This window comes from Porites lutea, chromosome 13 (assembly GCF_958299795.1).
Source record: "Porites lutea chromosome 13, jaPorLute2.1, whole genome shotgun sequence".
Taxonomy (NCBI): domain Eukaryota; kingdom Metazoa; phylum Cnidaria; class Anthozoa; order Scleractinia; family Poritidae; genus Porites; species Porites lutea.
This window is the reverse complement of record NC_133213.1, coordinates 3,979,056-3,997,072: the sequence shown is the minus strand read 5'-3', so window position 1 is coordinate 3,997,072 and position 18,017 is coordinate 3,979,056. Positions and strand designations below refer to the sequence as shown.

The window sequence follows — 18,017 nt, the reverse complement described above, 5'->3', positions numbered from 1 at the left end:
TATTTCCCAATTTTGCAGCAAGTTTTAACTCAGATTTGTGGCATTCTACAGCTTTTTGGAAATTTCCGAGATGAACATAACTACTGCCAAGACCAGAATATGCAGATGCCTGTGCTTCCCTGTTTCCAAGTTCTGTTGAAATTTCAAGGCAGCGTTGGCAGTAGTCAAGAGCTTGATTAAAAAATCCAAGAAGGCCATAAGCATTGCCGAGACAAGAATATGCAGAGCACAATATGTTCCTGTGCTGTTCTCCGATTTCTTCATTAGTGAAAACTTTTAGACAGTTTTCCTTGTATTTGATGACCTTTTTGCATTCTCCGATACACTGATAGGCATCGCCAAGATCATTGTAAGCCAGGACTTGTCCAAGCCTGTCATTCAGCTCTGTAGCAAAAGCCAAATGAAGTTCATGACATTCGATTGCCTTCCTAAAATTGCCGATACACTGGTACGCTTTGCCAAGCAAACAATAAGCTAGTTTTTTATTCTCCCTGTCACTCACGTCTTTAGAAATTTGTAAATAAAGCCGATAGCAGTCAATTGCCTCTTGAAAATTTCCCAGACAGTAATGATCGTTACCAAGTAAGTTATATGCCTTTCTCTCTCCAGCTTTATCGCCCATTTCAATTTCGCCTTTTTAATAAAGTTTGTGACAAGCTAAGGACTTTTTGAAGTCTTTGTTTTTGAAATAAGCGTTCCCAAGACGCTCATAGGCAATTCTTTTCAGATCTGTCTCTTCTAAGGTTTCGACAATTTTTAACAGTCTTTCATAGTAATAGATAGCTGTTTTAGGGTCTCCTGAAGTAAAGTAAACGTAGCCAAGATTTGTGCAAGCCGCAATTTCCTGAGCCAAGTTTTTCATTTCTTCAGCAATGCTTAATTGGAGTCTACAGCACTCAATCGTTTGAGGAAAATTTTTTAAAAGTTCATAGGCGACACCGAGGTTCCCATACGCCCTCCCTTCCTCAGCTCTATCTCCCTCTTCTTTAGCAATCTCTATAGCGTGCTTCAAGTAGCTGATAGTTTCGTCGACGTCGCTGCTGCAGTGAGCATAATTTGCACCTTTAACTGAGGTTTCTTCTTTAAAACTGTATTCTACTTCTTTTTTCTTAGTTTTAGGTGAGAAGCAACTTTCACCCTGTAAAAACAAAAGAGTACAGAGACAAACAATACATTATTGCCATGCATTTATTTTATCTTTTGTTCTACAACGGCTACCTGATTGGTTTAATATTCACTGAGAGCGGTCAGCAGGCGCGAAAATTTGGTAATCACGCGACCGTACACCGACCGACCGTCCGTCCACACCACACCACAGGCATACCAATTTTAAAAAATCAATCAACAGGTATGGCAACCCAAATGCAATTCGAGGTTATTTTGGCGCGAAATCGCATAGCCACATGCTATTATTATGCAAACGAATATAGCCTGCAAAACAAGAGGGTTTTTTTCGCGTTTTTCGAGCGAACGAAGCGGGAATGGAGCTCGAGTCACGCGCTACTGGGGAAGGCGCAGAAAAAATAACGCTTCATTTTTTCTGCGCCTTCTCGCGTCGCCCGTGTCTAACACTCCTCCGGCGCTTGACTTCACTCGCCACAAAAAAGCGAACAAAAACGCCTGTTCTGCAGGCTATAACCAATACAGAGCTACAAGAAGGAACCGGGGTGAACTTGCACCCGCTGACAGTTAGAATGAAATCTGATTAAAAGCAAACGTGTCTGAAGTAATATGAGGTATTTGAGATGAGTAAACAGGCAATATATCAAAAGGTAAAAAATGACAATATCTCCTTTGCACCAGCATTCGCCGATTCTAATGAACCACGTAGACTTTCTGCAATACATGATAAGAAAGCTCCACATCTGCGCTGTACTCTGCACTACGTAGCAGGTTTTGCATCTTCCGATCACGAAGCTGTCCCAACTATGACACATTGGCGTCACGCAATAATGATTTCAGTAGTGCAGAACTAGAGAGCCCGAACTCGCCCAGACAAATTAAATGTTTTAAAGAGAATTTTAGTACATTAAGCGCTCCCTCTCGGGTGTAATTGTGAAGGTCATATTACCTGCTTTCTAGTGCTTTCAATGATAGCTGTGGTCTTACAGACCAGAAGGGTTGGGTTGTCTTTGTTGATCTTTTAAACGTCAAGTTTATTTAACTTTATAGAGGATAAGATTTTCTTCCATTCTTTATAAAATCAGGACTGAGTGGAGAGGGTGTAAAAGGGCTGTTCGTGAATTTAGTTTCTTGTATCGTGAATCAAATCATTTACATTTTATTCAAAGGGAAAAACAGCTACTTATTAGCTATGTAATATCAAAGAAGTGAACAAAAACGCTGACAACTGAAGTCTCCTGACTCTAAGCAAAACTGAAGCAAATCCAAACAAATCAAAGCAACACTATTTTCTGGAAACCATTTGTTGTTGTTGTTGTTGTTATTGTTACGTGACCCTCTTACCTTTACTTGCTAGATTCCTTTTCTTATTATAGAGTATTTAAGAGTAGTTATTAACCTTATTGATTATTCATTCAATCCTCGATTCTGATTGGCTAAAAGCACACGCATAATTCACCATATCCAGTTTCTGATGACCAAATTTGGAAGAATTTTGTGTTTAATGAGGAAATGACGTCAAAAATGCAACGTTCGTGCAGGTTAAGGCACCGTTAACCGAGAAAACCTTGGGACGAGGTTGAGTTGTTTTGGTTGTGAACTTGAAAAATGGTGGATATTTCACTCATTTCAAGAGTAAGAACTAGGCGAAGAAATAACTAAAAACATGACAAGAACAGCAAGAAGACAACTCGAAGGGCGACATCTGCTATTTGGAGAATATTTGCGGAGCTGAACAAAAATAAACGTGCACTATCGAAGATGAACTTAACATCGATGGATCGATGGAGGTAAGCGTGTTTTAGCCATGTTTTTAAACTAGCAATTATTTTGACTGAATAATAAAACAATTATTGAATTCGGCTTTCGTATCATATGAAGAATTATGGAGATCTCGGAGGGTGTTATCCGCCAAAGATACTCAGCTTCATTCGTTAATTGTTAAATATCCAAGCTTCGTACCAAGAAGTAATAGAATTGTAATTTTGCCTAGGGCTCAACAGATCAAGGGAAGGGGTTGATAAGTCTCAGAGGGTCTTTCTTGTGTTACGTTATTTTTGCTGTTTTGGTGTACTCTTCCGAATGAAGAATTGACTTCTTCGATTTAACTAGCTAGGGTGCTTACCGAAATCCAGAACTAGACACCTAGGCAGTTCAGCTTGAGAATGAAATCAGCTTTTTCCGTTAGCTTTCTCTATCGAAAGGACACATCACTACCGTGCATAGTTTTAGGAAAAGACCGAACTGGTTGATAGAGTTCTGGTTAATAGTGGATTCTCTTCACGAATGGACTGGTCTGACGAGTCAGGGGCGTAGCGTCCACATACGCACATACGTCTGTGCGTACAGCTGAAATCTTGAAAATATATTATATTTTATATTCCCTGAACACATTTTTGTCATTAAATCGGGACGAGAGAGGATAAAGCTCTCTTGATCGGGATGGATTGATAAATCTTTCAATTTACCCGTCTGACGGGTAGACATCTCGTCCTTTGCTTGTAACCTCCTTAAAGGCGTCACTGTTTTTTACCTTTATTCCGTAAACATCGCACCCTACCGATAACACTAGAGATGTCGATTAAACAGCTAATTATTGCATTTTCCTTCGTTTTTATTATCTGAAAATGGCATTTCTGAGCCCCTGAATTTGAAAAATTTTCCGGGGGAGCATGCCCCCAGACCCCCCTCCCCCGGTTTGCAGGGAGGACCAACCTTTCTTTCCGTGCGCACACCTTCAAACCTCCCGCTACGCTCCTGAGAGTTCTGACTAACGATAAGGACCTATAAAACAGACTTTGGTGCCAGTTTGTGACAGTCTTTTGCTGCCGTCTAGAAATGAATTAAATGTGCAAAATCGTTTTTCCCAGAATATTGTATGGTTAAAATTTGTGAAAGAAACAGGGCCAACAGCAGCACAATGGTTAATTATAAAATGATTTACACATCAAGCATGAAATCTGCTTTGCCTTTACAATGTAAACCATTTGCATAGTTTCATTAAAATCCGATATGGAGGTCCTTTAGAATGTCACAAAAAAGGATACTTCCAATCCCTTGACGCACCAGTTTATGGCTTCTTCGTAGAGATGAAGTTTTACACAAGCACTCGCTCCTAAAAAATAAACATTTAGGGCATAATATGTCGTCCTCGTTCTAGAATCGGATACCCTGTGTTCAGTGGTGTCTCAGCGTCCGGCCTGGAGAAACCACCGCTCGCAGGTACGATAAAGTCTCTGACAAAACATCATGGTAGCCTTAACTTGTACAATCCAAGGCCACGGTCTCTAGACGTTAGGTATCACTGTTGTAGTGAAATACCAACTGAAATAGCTTTCGCCTGGCAACTACACACTACACACTACACACTTTATTATTTTTAACAATCTAATCACTCGGCTTTCCTAATTTGAACGGAAAAAATAGCCCTGGCATCGTCTTTAACAAGCTGCCTTGTCTTGTCGTAGGATGATGATTTCAGCTATAAAAATAGTTTAAACAATGACTGGATGTTCTATGTGTCTAGTTATCTTGCTTTTCTGTTTGTTTTATTTTCACGTAAAATCCCTGAATTTTATTTTTTATTTATTTGTAAAATCAATTGTTCATCAAAGCTATGACCAATCAATAGGTAGTATCTACACCTCCGTAAACCTCAAGGGAAATCAACCGAACTGGGTTGGTGAATTATTTAACAGTAGAAATAACAAAAACTTTTGACGAAAAAACAAAAACAAACCAAAACTCCAGCTCAGTTAATCAGCATTCATTAACTTTTGATACAGATCTCTACTCAGCATTATATTCGTGTTCCATCTGTATGGGCTTTACAATGGCTCGCTCCCATCTCGCCAATGTAAACGCCCATATTAATCCCCCGCACATATTTAATCTAGTTCTTAGAAATTACTCACATTAACTCAAAATATCTAGAACACTGACTGACCCAAAATGCAAACAAAACCCACCATAAAGAGAGGCTTTACCTTTAACTATAGGTTTAATAAAAGTTGGCTCCAAATTTATGGCTGCTTTGGCGTCATTCAAGGTTTCCTGGTTATTTCCTGTTGAGGAAAGAGACCTTTTAATTTTTAAAATAATTGTACTTTTATATTTATGTGTAAAAAACAAGAAGCGCTGGCGCTGTTGGAAGATGGGAAAAATCTTCCAGTCATTATCGCAGCGAGGAAGCAACAAACCCCTATAATATAGTTTGTGTAACGGGAAATCAAAGCAACTTTTTACTGTTTATATAGTTAAAATTCAGTGTTCTCCGCATGTGATGGCTGTGATCGCGTGTTGCTAGAAAAGGCTTCGCTTTCGTCATTGAATTTAACAGGCATCAAAAACATTGTTTGATGTCAAATGAAGGCCTTAAATTGTCCAACTCAGTGCTTAATTGTTAATAAGACGTAGTAACAGAAACCTAGAATAATTATATAATTGTTAATGTTATGCAATTCATAAATTTTAGGAAACCTAAGCCAGTGGGTACGATACTAACGGCTTTGTCGCAGAAAATCGATCTTTGAGGCTCAATCGAAGCCGCACCTTTTAAAAGTTCACTGTCCGTTGATGTGTCACCTTCGTTCCGGAAAAATAACAATTATAATGCATTCTTTATAGAACAAAAACTGTACAGAGAAGGTTAGCAACCTTCGCTCTCTGTTGTGTGAGTACAATTTCTCTGTAATTTTCATTTCCATCTCTTTAATCAGGGCCTTGAAAATGGGGCATGTTCGGTTTGAGGATTCCATAAGCAGTGACCCAAGCTAAATCGTCCTCAATAACAATTTTTTTTTTTTGACGTCGATTAGATGGTTTAAATTCACAAATTTTCAGTTCCAGTGTGCTTAGCGTTGTTATTGCTGTTGTTGTTGTTTTAAGTTAAGTTTTTGTTTCCAAGTTTGCTTCGGTTTTCTCTCTTGCTGCCAGGCGGTTCATTCACGCCAAAGTAACTCAGACCATCAAAGTTCTTTTGATTGGCACTTGTCTGCAGTTTTTCTCTTTTCATCCATTCTTATGACGGTTTCATCAATTTTTTTTTGGTTTCGTGGTTCGTCACACTCAAATATTTCAGGTCCGTCTCATTAAATTTCTTCGCGTATGTTAATAACCTTTTCAAAATCCCTTAACTTAGCAACTGTAAAATTGATTGATAATATATGAGGAAAACATGAAAGAAGAGAAAATATATAATAAACGAGTGTCTGTAAGTTTGATAAAACATTGTTCCCATTAACATACAACTTTCCTTCAATTTACTTGGTCAAAAATGCTAGAACTGACAAAGAAGTATTAAAATGAACATTAAGAATAGGTATATTTCATCTCACCAGGCTCCGAAAAACATTCGCGTCAGATCTGTGTGGTATTTTACAGCGGCTTGCCTTCAACTTGTCATTTTGCAAATGCCCGTAGAGATCTCCCGACGTAATTACAATTTTTAGCATGAACCGCGCACATGGACTCACCCAAACTAAAATGAGCTGCTGCTCTGTCGCTGTAGAGCTTTGCATTAAGTTCGTCATCTTCGCAGCTCACGTTAATTCCCTCAGTGTAGAAGTATATGGCATTCCTGAGTTCTCCTTTCCGGTATTCCTTGTTGCCTTCTTGAAAGTACACTTCTGCTATTGCTAAACAAAGAGGACTTGAGTTAGGTTTAGTCTGCTATGAGAGCCAAGTGGCGTTTGAGCCATGGCAAGATATGGCATTTCTATTAGGTAATGTTCGTGTCTTTTGAAAGTCTGTTTTAAGTGTTTTCTTCTTTTTTTCTCCTCTGTTTCGAAGAGATCAGGGGCACCCGACGACAATTTTCGGAAAATATTTGTTCGGAAGACGATTTGAGATCTAGAATTTTCTGAACATTTTTTGCAAACTTCTTGTTAGTCTGCCTCTCCTAGGATTTTCGAACTTCTAAAAAATGCTATAAGAGCCAATTTTTAACGGATTTTTACCCTAAAAAGGTAACCTACAATTTTCGGGAGCCTTTTTTCTGGCTGAAATTTTTCGAAAAGGTAAGTTTTGATGTCTATAATTTTCGAATCACTAGACTTCCAGCTAGGAAATCTGAACAGATGAAAAATTTTTTAGGGGATAAAAATATGCCTATATCTACCGTCTAAATACTAAAACACGTTTAACAATGCTATGTTTAAGTGGTTTTGAACTATATTCTCGTTGGTTGCCCCCGAGAGATAGCCATTGTATGGACGTGGCCATTTGCGGAGGCCGGGTTAGAATGTGTGTTAGCAGTTTAATACTGTAAAAACACATAACCTTTTAAACCCTTAACCAAAAATGCCCATGCCTTTATCTAAAGGAAAACAATGAAGTATGCAGTTAAAAGAGAGATTACCGATTCAAAAAATATAGCAATTTCTTACCAAGTATGGTCTCTTTGTCAAAATCGAGTATGCCTTTGTTAGGTGATGTGACGTCATTTTCGACCGAACTCGCCGCCATGAGATTTTTTCTGGAATTTTTTCGCCTTCTGTGACTTCTGTCCCGATCAGTGAGTAGCCGTCTCTTTTCTTCGGTTAAAGCTCTGTTTAACAAAAGTCAGAAAAAGAAACAAAAAAAAAACGAAAACATTCAATATATATTTGCCAAAAAGTGCTAGAAAAATGTAATCATTTAACCGACGTATATATTGAGCAAACGTTTACGATGTCTTTTAAAGATAGATATTTTTCATTTTACATTTTTTTAAAAAACCTTAGTGTAAACTATCTGCGAACAACCCATTCGAAAATGAAACTTACAGTGCCGACGCTTATACGACTTGCCTATCTAATCATTCCGTTTCGGCTTGGTTTATCTCGATCTCACCTTTTTCATTTCAAACGTAAATACCATTGGCAGTAAAATAAGACTCACTCTAATATTAAATGAGCCTATGTATAAGTGCAAACACGGTAGCCAAAATAACACTACATCTCAGTATTATTGATGTGAATGATACCCAATGGGTCGTTTATTGTTTGTCTCACAATTTCGACCGCTTACTACTGGTCTTCATCAGCCGATAATGTACAATTTGCTGTGCGTCACTGTTATCCGTGATTTTTAGTGATGGGCACATTTCGTACCTCACTCATGGGTTTTTGATTTCCATCCTTAGTGTCATTAGTGTTCAGGAATAGCAACTGGCCACTGTTGTACCGATCGGCTGCTGTGGTCAACCTCGTTCCCGAGGTTTCTGTGCGGTGTCTGATTGTGGGCATCCACGCTTCTGGAATCGCAATATAATTCCACTGTCTCTATTGATGTTGTTAGAGTGAAATCGTATGCGGATAGTCTCTTTTACAAGAGAGGATTACCTACGAGGGTCAAAAGGACCCAATGCGGATACTGCCCGGTCGTATTTATGTGTTTACTGTGTTTAGAAACAGCTGAGGTCCGAGTTAGTGAAAGCTATGCCACTCTCTTTTTCGGCCTCAATCCGTTCACAAATGCATTTTCCCGTTTCTTCGATGTACACTTTGCCGCATTCATGAGAAACTATTCCAACTTTTTGTCCTGAGTCAATAGTATGCTTAGGTAGCGCCAGGTTGGAGATTAAACAGATTCATATAAAGGCTTTTAGAGCCGTAGAAACTGTTCGTTTATCAAGTTGAAAATTGACCGTGTTCGACGAGAAACCGAGAAACCGAGAAACCGAGAATGAATATATCTTTTCGATGCTTCTATTTTTCCGGCCAGCTTTGTACGGGGCTTACCAAATATTAATTCGGGTACGGAAAAAATTTAAAGTTCCGCAGTTCATCTTCTTCAACCTTACCTCAACTTACCTCTTGCTGTAACTGCAATGTATTGATAGGACCTACTGTTCTTGTCTCAGTGAGCAAATACAAAAAGCTCTTATATACACATTTGTATCACGTGCGCTTTTAATAAATTTGGTCATTATCAAATTTCTAACTTCCTGCTTTTAAGCAAGGTTTTCAGATTCGAACCTATTTCGGTAAATATTTGCCGTGAATCGAGTATTGAAAGTCACCTTTACCTGCCATGCCAATCTTATCTAACAACCCACAATCTCCAGACACAAGCATGGCTCTCAAAAACAGAAAAATTGCAAGCTGCATCCATTCGATGCGCTTTGCCAAACAATTTGTAGTCGCTGAATGATCATCAATATTCAACATTGGAGGATGATCCTCCAGGGATACTTCATGACAAAGATTTAACCATCAAGCTCTTCACCAGGAATTGGAATTGTTTTGATCTCTGTTTTTGATGGCGTGGCAGTAAAAAAACAAACGTTCATTAAACGGACACCCCCGCGCGCGGTACTTTCCCTCACCAGTGGTGTCCGCTTCAGAGGTCATAATCCAAATTTGTAACTACAGAAAGTATGGGCAATAGCGGAAATCGAGGCTAAAATGGCTCTTGGTATAGGAGAAAACATTTAGAAATGATCCTATTAGCACTAATGTTTTTTAACGCTTAAAGACGGGAAAAGAAAACGGGATAAATTAAAAGACATAAGGGATTGCTACAATTCCGAGTGCCTTGTGATTTGAGTATTTATTGGCCCGTTTACAGTCATACGAAAATCGTTTGAAAATTTTAGCGCCAGCTACAATTGCAAAACCTAGCGCAATTAGAATGACGCAATGAGAGTGTTACGAAGTTAAATTTTGATGATTCCGCTGGACATACTTGCTAGAAATCATCCTGACAAAGTTAACTTCCAAATTCTAAATAATATTGTAACGCCTTAATAGCGACACGGCCTCCAAGGAACCACAGGACCCCAAAGATAGATAAGTGTGTGCAATAAATATGTTATTGACCAAGCGGGAGGTCAAGATGGCTGGATATTGGCCAAGCTTTTTTTTCTTTTTTTTTTTGCGTTTTTATTGACCAAGATTAAGAAACAAGGTGGAGGACCCCAGGTAGGTGAGGTAACCCGCTTAGGTAGGGTAACCCGCCTGTGCATATATAGTCCAGCCATATGGTGTAAAAAAAATAGCTGAATTGTCCACTTTGGGGTAAAAGCATCAAACTCGGCACAGTGATAGTACTAGTTGCACTAATTATTTTTCGCTATGGACCCCACTCAAATATGCACGGGGGGGAGGCACATTGTGCCCTTGGGGGGGAGGAGTCATGGCCTTTTTCCTTTGGTCCGGAAAAGACTCAAAAACGGGAAGAAGGCGGCCTAAAAAACTTTTGCATCCCCATTTTCTTCAAAGTAATGCAAGGTAACCCTATAAAATACCTGTTACTTACTTTTCTGAGAGATTTTCTAAAATTATTTTAAAAGAGTGTGTAAGTGATTCTTGTCACAAGGGAAAGCCACGTAGAAGCAAGTTGAGTTCTGAAGGGCGCAATTATTTTGAGTTAAAGCATTACAATATTATACATGCACCCCCTGACACATCAAAACACTTCATTAATATTTTGGAGACAACTCCTGATGGAACAAACAAGACTGCACAGGGAAGAAACAAAAGGTCACGCTACTCAAGAAAAATTCTGCATGGCGGACAGGAATGGCTGGTCTTTTTGCTCTCTCGTTTGTGAGAGACAGTATGCCGTTTTTCACCCTTGGAAAGATAAGATGTTTCATTGTTACACTTTGATTGAAGTGAATTGCACTTTTTGGGAATTTAATTGCTCAGTCAAACTACCGCAAAAATAAAACATGAGACACTTACAGAGACCTTCAACGACATGCAACGGGGAGTTATTAACCACCTTTATTGCAGGCGACAAGAGTAGCCCGCAGTTTTCATCTTCAGGTTATTATAATGCATGCATCGCAGGTATGTAGCCGGCATTCGTTTAGACTTCCACTTATAAGGATGAATGGAATTCACAGAAAGCAATTTGATCTGGATCTTCTCTGGTCACTTAGAATCTGATCACGCGTGTTTGGAACATCTATCAAGTGAAACTTGTGCGAAGCACAGCGTTGGAGTAACAGCGTTTTCATCTTCCATCGTTGTCGCCCTCACTCCGTAACCTTTGGTTTTCTCTTGTTTTCAATAATATATTGATCTCTCTCACACTCTATTGTCCTCTTTTATCAAAAATAAAAGTGCCGAATTGACGGAGAAAAGGATATCTAACATCAGACGTCTGATAACAGTTAAATAACATAACATATAAAATCCGACGTCTGATAACAGTTATATGATGTCAGACGTCTGATAACAGTTATATGACAGTAGATTTCTGCTGTCATGTATGTTATATAACTGTTATATAACAGTTATAAAACTACGTTATATAACTGTTATATAACTGCTATGTAACAGTTATATAACGTAGTTATGTAACAGTTATATAACTGATAACTGTTATTTGACAGATACCAGTTATATGACAGTTATATGACACTTATATAAAAGCAGACGTAAAATAGCAGTTATATGTTGTCACACATCTGATAACAGTTATATGACAGCAGATGTCTGCTGTCATATATGTTATATAACAGTTATATAACTGTTATATAACAGATATATGGCTGTTCTATGACTGTTACAACAGCCATATAACTGTTATATAACAGTCATATAACAGCTATATAACTGTTATATAACAGTTATATAACTGTTACAACAGCTATATAACTGTTATTTAACTGTCATATAACAGCTAAATAACTGTTATATAACAGTGATACAACTGTTATATAACATATATAACTGTTATTTAACTATGTTATAAAACTGTTATATGACAGTTATATAGCTGCTTATATGGCTGTTATATAACAGTTATAAGGCTGTTCTATGACTGTTACAACAGCCATATAACTGGTATATAACAGTCATATAATAGTTAACTGTTATATAACAGTAATATAACTGTTATATAACATATATAACTGTTATATAACTATGTTATATAACTGTTATATGACTGTTAATATAACAGCTATATAGCTGTTTATATGGCTGTTATATAACAGTTATATAACACTCATATAACAGCTATGTAACTATTCTATAACAGTTATATAACACTCATATAACAGTTATATAACACTCATACAACAGCTATATAACTGTGATATAACAGTTATATATGTTATATAACGGTTATATATGTTATATAACAGTTAACAGTTATATAACATAGTTATATAACAGTTATATAACATAGTATGACTGTTACCGTATTTATTCGATTAACCGCCCTGGGTGCTTATTAAATTTTTGGACCTTGAGGGTGGGCGCTTATTCGAGGTGGGCGCTTATTCGAGGCTGGGCGCTTATTAAATTTTCACCATTTTTAGCAAGTGACGTATGTTTATTTTGCAACAAAACAAGAAATGCTAATAACAAAACGCGAGTAAGTAACAAAGCAAGATTTCTGTAAAATACTTTGAAGAAAACTCCGTCCTCGGGGAAGTCTCTTATTAGAATTTATTCACTCAAGTGGGTGGGGTGGGGGTGAGCGCTTATTTGAGTTTGATTGGGAGGAGGAGGGGGTGGGCGCTTATTAACTTTTTCTGTCTTTAGTATGGGCGCTTATTAGAGGTGGGGGCTAATTCGAGGTTGGACGCTTATTCGAATAAATACGGTATATAACAGTTATATAACTGTTATGACTGTTATATAACAGTTATATAACATATTATAACTGTTATATAACAGTTATATAGCTGTTATATAACAGTGATATAACAGTCATATAACTGTTATATAACATATATAACTGTTATATAACTATGTTATAGAACTGATATCAGACGTCTGATAACAGGTGTCTGATATCAGACGTCTTATGTCAGATTTCTGTTATCAGACGACTGATGTCAGTAGTCTGATATCAGACGTCTGATAACAGGTGTCTGATATTAGCCGTCAGATGTCAGATTTTTGTTATCAGACGTCTGATATCAGACATCCGATCTCAGATTTTTGTTATCAGACAGCTGACATCAGACGTCTGATATGAGACATTCAGTATTTATATTGGCATAGCGAGTATGTGTGAATGACGATTTTTATTTATAACAACCTGATCATTTAAGTAAATAGGTAAGGTCCTATTTATAATATGCTTATAAATAATAGAGCACTTATCCATCCTTGATTGTTCTAACTTAGGATCCAAGAGAGCTTGTTAAAGAGGGGAACAGGAGACACTTGGCGATTTGCATAAAGAATGACTCTTGCCGCCCGCTTTTGCAATTTAAGGACACGATAGAGATGCTCCTTGTCGCATGAAGACCAGATGAGGCTAGCATAGCTCATAACGGGACGGATCACCGCATTATACTAGTTAACAAGTTGACTAAGCGGTAGGAAGGCTCTTATTTTCTGCAGCACCGCAATTCTTGAGGCAAGCATTTTGCATATTTTATCAACATGTGCATTGAACGATAGCTTGCTATCAATTTCTAAACCTAACATGACTGCACTTTCTACATTACATAGGGTGTTATCGCTGTCAGTCCTAACTGAAATCTCACAATTGAGTTTTGATTTAAGCCTCTTTCCAGTATGATGTCTGATCAAATGTCTGATGTGTTATATGAATAATGTCTGATATCAGACGTCTGATGTCAGGTTCTGTTATCATGTCAGATGTCTGATTTCAGATTTCTGATTTCAGATGTCTGTTGTGAGACGTCTGATTTCAGATGTCTGATATCAGACGTCTGATGTCAGGAGTCTTATTTCAGACGTCTGTTGTTAGACGTCTGTTTTTAGGTGTTTGATATCAGACGTCTGATGTCAGGTGTCTGATATCAGACATCTCATGTCAGGTGTCTGATTTGGGATGTCTGTTGTGAGACTTCTTATTTCAGGTGTTTGATATCAGGTGTCTGATGTCAGGTTCTGTTATCAGACGTCTAATGTCAGGTGTCTCTTGTGAGACGTCTGATTTCAGACGACTAATTTCAAATGTCTGATTCATATGTATGTTGTCAGACGTCTGATTACAGATGTCTGATGTCAGACATCTGATGTCAGCTGTCTGATATCAGACGTCTGATGTCAGCTGTCTGATTTCAGACGTCTGACATCAGATGTCTGATTTCAAATGTCTGATTTCAGATGTCTGTTGTCAGACGTCTGATTTTAGACGTCTGTTTTCATACCTCTGATTTCAAATGTCTGATGTCAGACGTCTAATTTCAGGTGTCTGACGTCATACGTCTGATGTCAGATGTCCAGTGTTTGAACCATATCTTCTGTCCCCATAGACGACTTTGGACGTAAAAAGGCGACTGTGGCGGAAAAATCCAGATTTGATAACGGCGAAAAAAGCTTTCACACAGCGTTTTACAGTTTTGAACTTTTTCTTGGTTAAGAGAGTACATTATTTTTTTGGCGGAAAATGTAGGTGGTACTGGGCTCAAAGCGACGGTAAATTATAAGTGGAACTGATAGTGTGTCCCCTGTGATAGTTATTCAGATTTACATGTTCTCACGCCGACAGTTGCTTCATCTTGGACATGCTGAAAGCTAGAAAGTTTTTCCGGTAAAAACAGTCCGTACCGGTTAATAAATGCAATACCACAACTACAGTAGAATCCCGGTAACTCGAACTCTGAAGGGCAACGAAAAACAGTTCGAGTTAGCGGGGAATTCGAGTTATCGGGGTAAATTTCAGTGAAATTTTGATCAAGGGAAGGGAAATTTAGTTCGAGTTAGCGGGGAATTCGAGTTATCCGAGTACGAGTTATCGAGGTTCTACTGTATTATATTTTCCCAACTTAAAATTAGTTCTGCCATTCTAGGCCAGAAAGGACGGTTGCAGTCACGACAAAGCCGGACTCATTCCAAGCAAGGACTTTCAGGAAAAGGAAGATTGAGCATCCGTCTGATCAGCTGCGAATTGTAGTAGTTTCGTCATTGCAGTACAAGGCATCGTGATTGGCTGAGACATCTTATGCTATCAACAAATGACAAGTAAACTTAAAGGTACGGTAAAAAGGGCCGCAAAGACGTGCAACTTGTTTTGCAATAATGCTGCAAAACGAATCAGGGGCAACCAACGAGGATATAGTTCAAAACCACTTGACAAAGCATTGTTGAGAGTATTTTAGTATTCAAACGGTAGATATAGGCATATTTTTATCCCCTAAAAACTTTTCATCTGTTCGGATTTCCTAGCTGAAAGTCTAGTGATCCGAAAATTATAGGGATAAAAACTTATCTTCTAGAAACTTTCAGCCAGGAAAAGGCTTCCGAAAATTCTAGGTGGCCTTTTTTAGGGTCAAAATCGGATAAAAATGGGTAATTTTACCATCTTGTAGATGATCGAAAATCCTAGGAGAGGCAGGCAAGCAAGAAATTTTACAACAAATGCTCCGAAAATTCTAGATCTCAAATCGTCTTCCGAACAGATATTTTCCCGAAAATTGCCGTTGGGTGCCCCTGACGAATGTTGCGCGACGAATGTCTTGCAACATATTAAGGTTGCTGCAAGTTGCGTGAATACTGACTTCTGATTCGTTAAAATTACGCCGGAGTTCACGTCGTACACGGGAGTTCCGTCACTTGCTGCAAAACAAGCTTGCCATGTGGCCACACGGTCCACAGTCCCTGTGTGTCACCTGTGGCCAGTGGCCCCTGTGGCCCCTCGTGTCCCCTATGTCCCCTTTGGCTTCTGTGGACCGTATGGACCCTGTGGGCCCTTTGTTCTATGTTGCCCCTTTGCCGCTCTTTCCCTTGGTGGCCCCCATGTCCCCCTGAGCCCCTTGTGGCCCCTATGGCCCCTGTGTTCGTTGTGTCCCCGTGGTCCCTGTGTCTTCTGTGTGGAACAAGGGACGCTCGCGAAGTCAGCGAAAACGAGACATAAGTTTTCCGAATGACCACCAAACCACCAGAAACCAGAAAGGAGCTTTGAGAAATTCTATATTAATAGTTGCACGTCCTTAATTACAACGGAACTTGACTTAAGAGAGGAAATTACTGGCAAATAACAAATCCGATTTTTTTTGTCTCTTTTTGCCGTCTGACTTTTTGTCCGAATTTATTGTCCGATGTCTTGTTCGATTTCTTGGTCCGATTTTTGTCGGAATTTTTTTTTCCGCTTTTAGTCTGTTTTTTGTCCTATTTTTTGTCCGAATTTGTGAGATGCCTTATTCGATTTCTTTGTCCGACCATCTTGTCCGATTCTTTGTCCGATTTTTGGTTTGATTTTTTTGCTCGATACTTTGTCCGACGTCTTGTTCGATTTTGTTTCCGGCTATTTTGTCCGAATTCATATGTTCGATTTTTGGCTGGTTTTTCCGTCTGATTTTTTGTTCCAATTTATTGTCCGATGTCTTCTTGTTCGATCTCTTTGTGTGATTTTTTGTCCGACTATATATTTCGATTTTTTGTCCGACTTTTGTGTTCGATTTGTTTTTTCCGATTTTTTGTTTCATTCTTTGCTCGATATTTTGTTCGTTTTGTTTTTCCGATGTCTCAGCCTTTGATATGCCCATGATTTTTCATTCTCATGCAAGAAAAGCTCATTTTCACAAGAAAGGTTGTGTACTTGGCCTCATTTTGAAAGTGATGGTTTTTGGAACTCGGAAGTGGCCTATTGGCTAAAACTCTCTAACTATATATAGCTCATTCCAACAAATTGATCAGAGAATAGAGAGATTTATAGCCTGTTCCAGGGGTTTAAAGGCCGATACCATGAGGGATTTTGCTCCCGGAGCATGCTCCAGGGGCACGCTCCGGGAGCAAAGCTCCTCCGTGTGTACCAACGATTTCATGGGTATACTTCATCCTCGGGAGCAGAATTTCCACCCCGCAAAATGCTCCACGATATTTAACCGGTTAAATATTTGGGAGCAAGCTCCCCGGGAAAATTGAGCGAACTTGAAAACGCTCCCTTGTGTGTACTGACACGTGCAAAATTGAGCCTGGAGCATGCTCCAGGAGCAAAACCCCTCGTGTGTATCGGCCTTAAATCCCACACCCTCGTTGTGTTGTCACAAATGTATTTTAGTTTTTAAATGTCTAAATGAATTAGTTCCTCCATATTCATCGGATTATTTTATTAGAAATCGCACTATTCACACTTACAAGACAAGACAAAGCAATGAGATTCATCGACCGAACCCTAAGTTAACGCTAGAAAAAAAAAACACTTTTAGATTTTCAGGTGCGGTTATTTTTAATAATTTGCCCACATCAATAAAAGAGGCTACGTCGCTTTCCATTTATAAGAACTTTCTTAGCTTTCAATTTAGCCATTAGTTGTTTCTTATTAATATAATTCTTAAGTAACTTCGATAGCTCTCTTATTTTACTTGATCTTCAACATATTATAATGATATGTAATTGCCCTTTTAGGAACTTTTTAAAATCCTTGTACATAATTTTAAAGTAATCTTTATTGTTTAAATTTTTATTCTGTAGTCATAATTTACACAGGGCCCCTTAATTTACAGTATATGAAAGCAATTTAGACGACAATCGTTAGTCTAAAGGCCACGTCCGCACAAATCCGGAAATTTTTTTAAACCGCTGTTTTTTTTTCAGCTTTTTTCCTGAAGTTACTCTCTCCGGGTTATGGACTACTGCCCCCACTTTTTTTTTTTACACGAATCAGCCTTTTGTCCAGACGAAACCAGTATATCCGCTCACCTTGCCTACTGACTTGGTCCAAGCAAAAAGGGGACTTGACCGAGAGGGACTGGGGAAACGCCCTACAGGGACTAGCCAATGCCAGTCTCAACAATATAAGTGAAAAATGTATTTCCACTAAGAAAAATAAATTAGAAACCTTTTATGAAAAATGGCCAAAAGACATTTCACCCCTTTAGTTAAGTTCGTGTGTTTCTTTTTAGGTAGTTCTTTGTAATTAGAGTAATAAATGTCTTGCATAAAAAAATAAATAAATAAAACAATCTAAGTGGTCTGGCAGTCGCAGCATTTGATGATGGAAAAGTTCCCCTCATTTCATCCATTGTTTTG

The 18,017-nt window shown here is 38.5% G+C and overlaps 2 protein-coding genes across 2 annotated transcripts in view; both read right to left on the bottom strand.

Annotated features, from left to right (window-relative positions):
- Nucleotides 1-18,017, bottom strand: part of LOC140923164 (tetratricopeptide repeat protein 28-like) — a 113,021-nt gene that overhangs the window by 3,885 nt on the left and 91,119 nt on the right. The window lies entirely within an intron of this gene.
- Nucleotides 638-8,934, bottom strand: LOC140923451 (uncharacterized). Its single transcript, XM_073373544.1, has 7 exons — nt 8,916-8,934; nt 7,509-7,669; nt 6,597-6,758; nt 5,109-5,186; nt 4,170-4,237; nt 2,072-2,140; nt 638-1,138 (listed from the first exon to the last, which is right to left on the bottom strand). Exons 2-7 carry the CDS (start codon nt 7,585-7,587, stop codon nt 638-640), a joined length of 957 nt encoding a protein of 318 aa, XP_073229645.1. The 5' UTR covers nt 7,588-7,669; nt 8,916-8,934.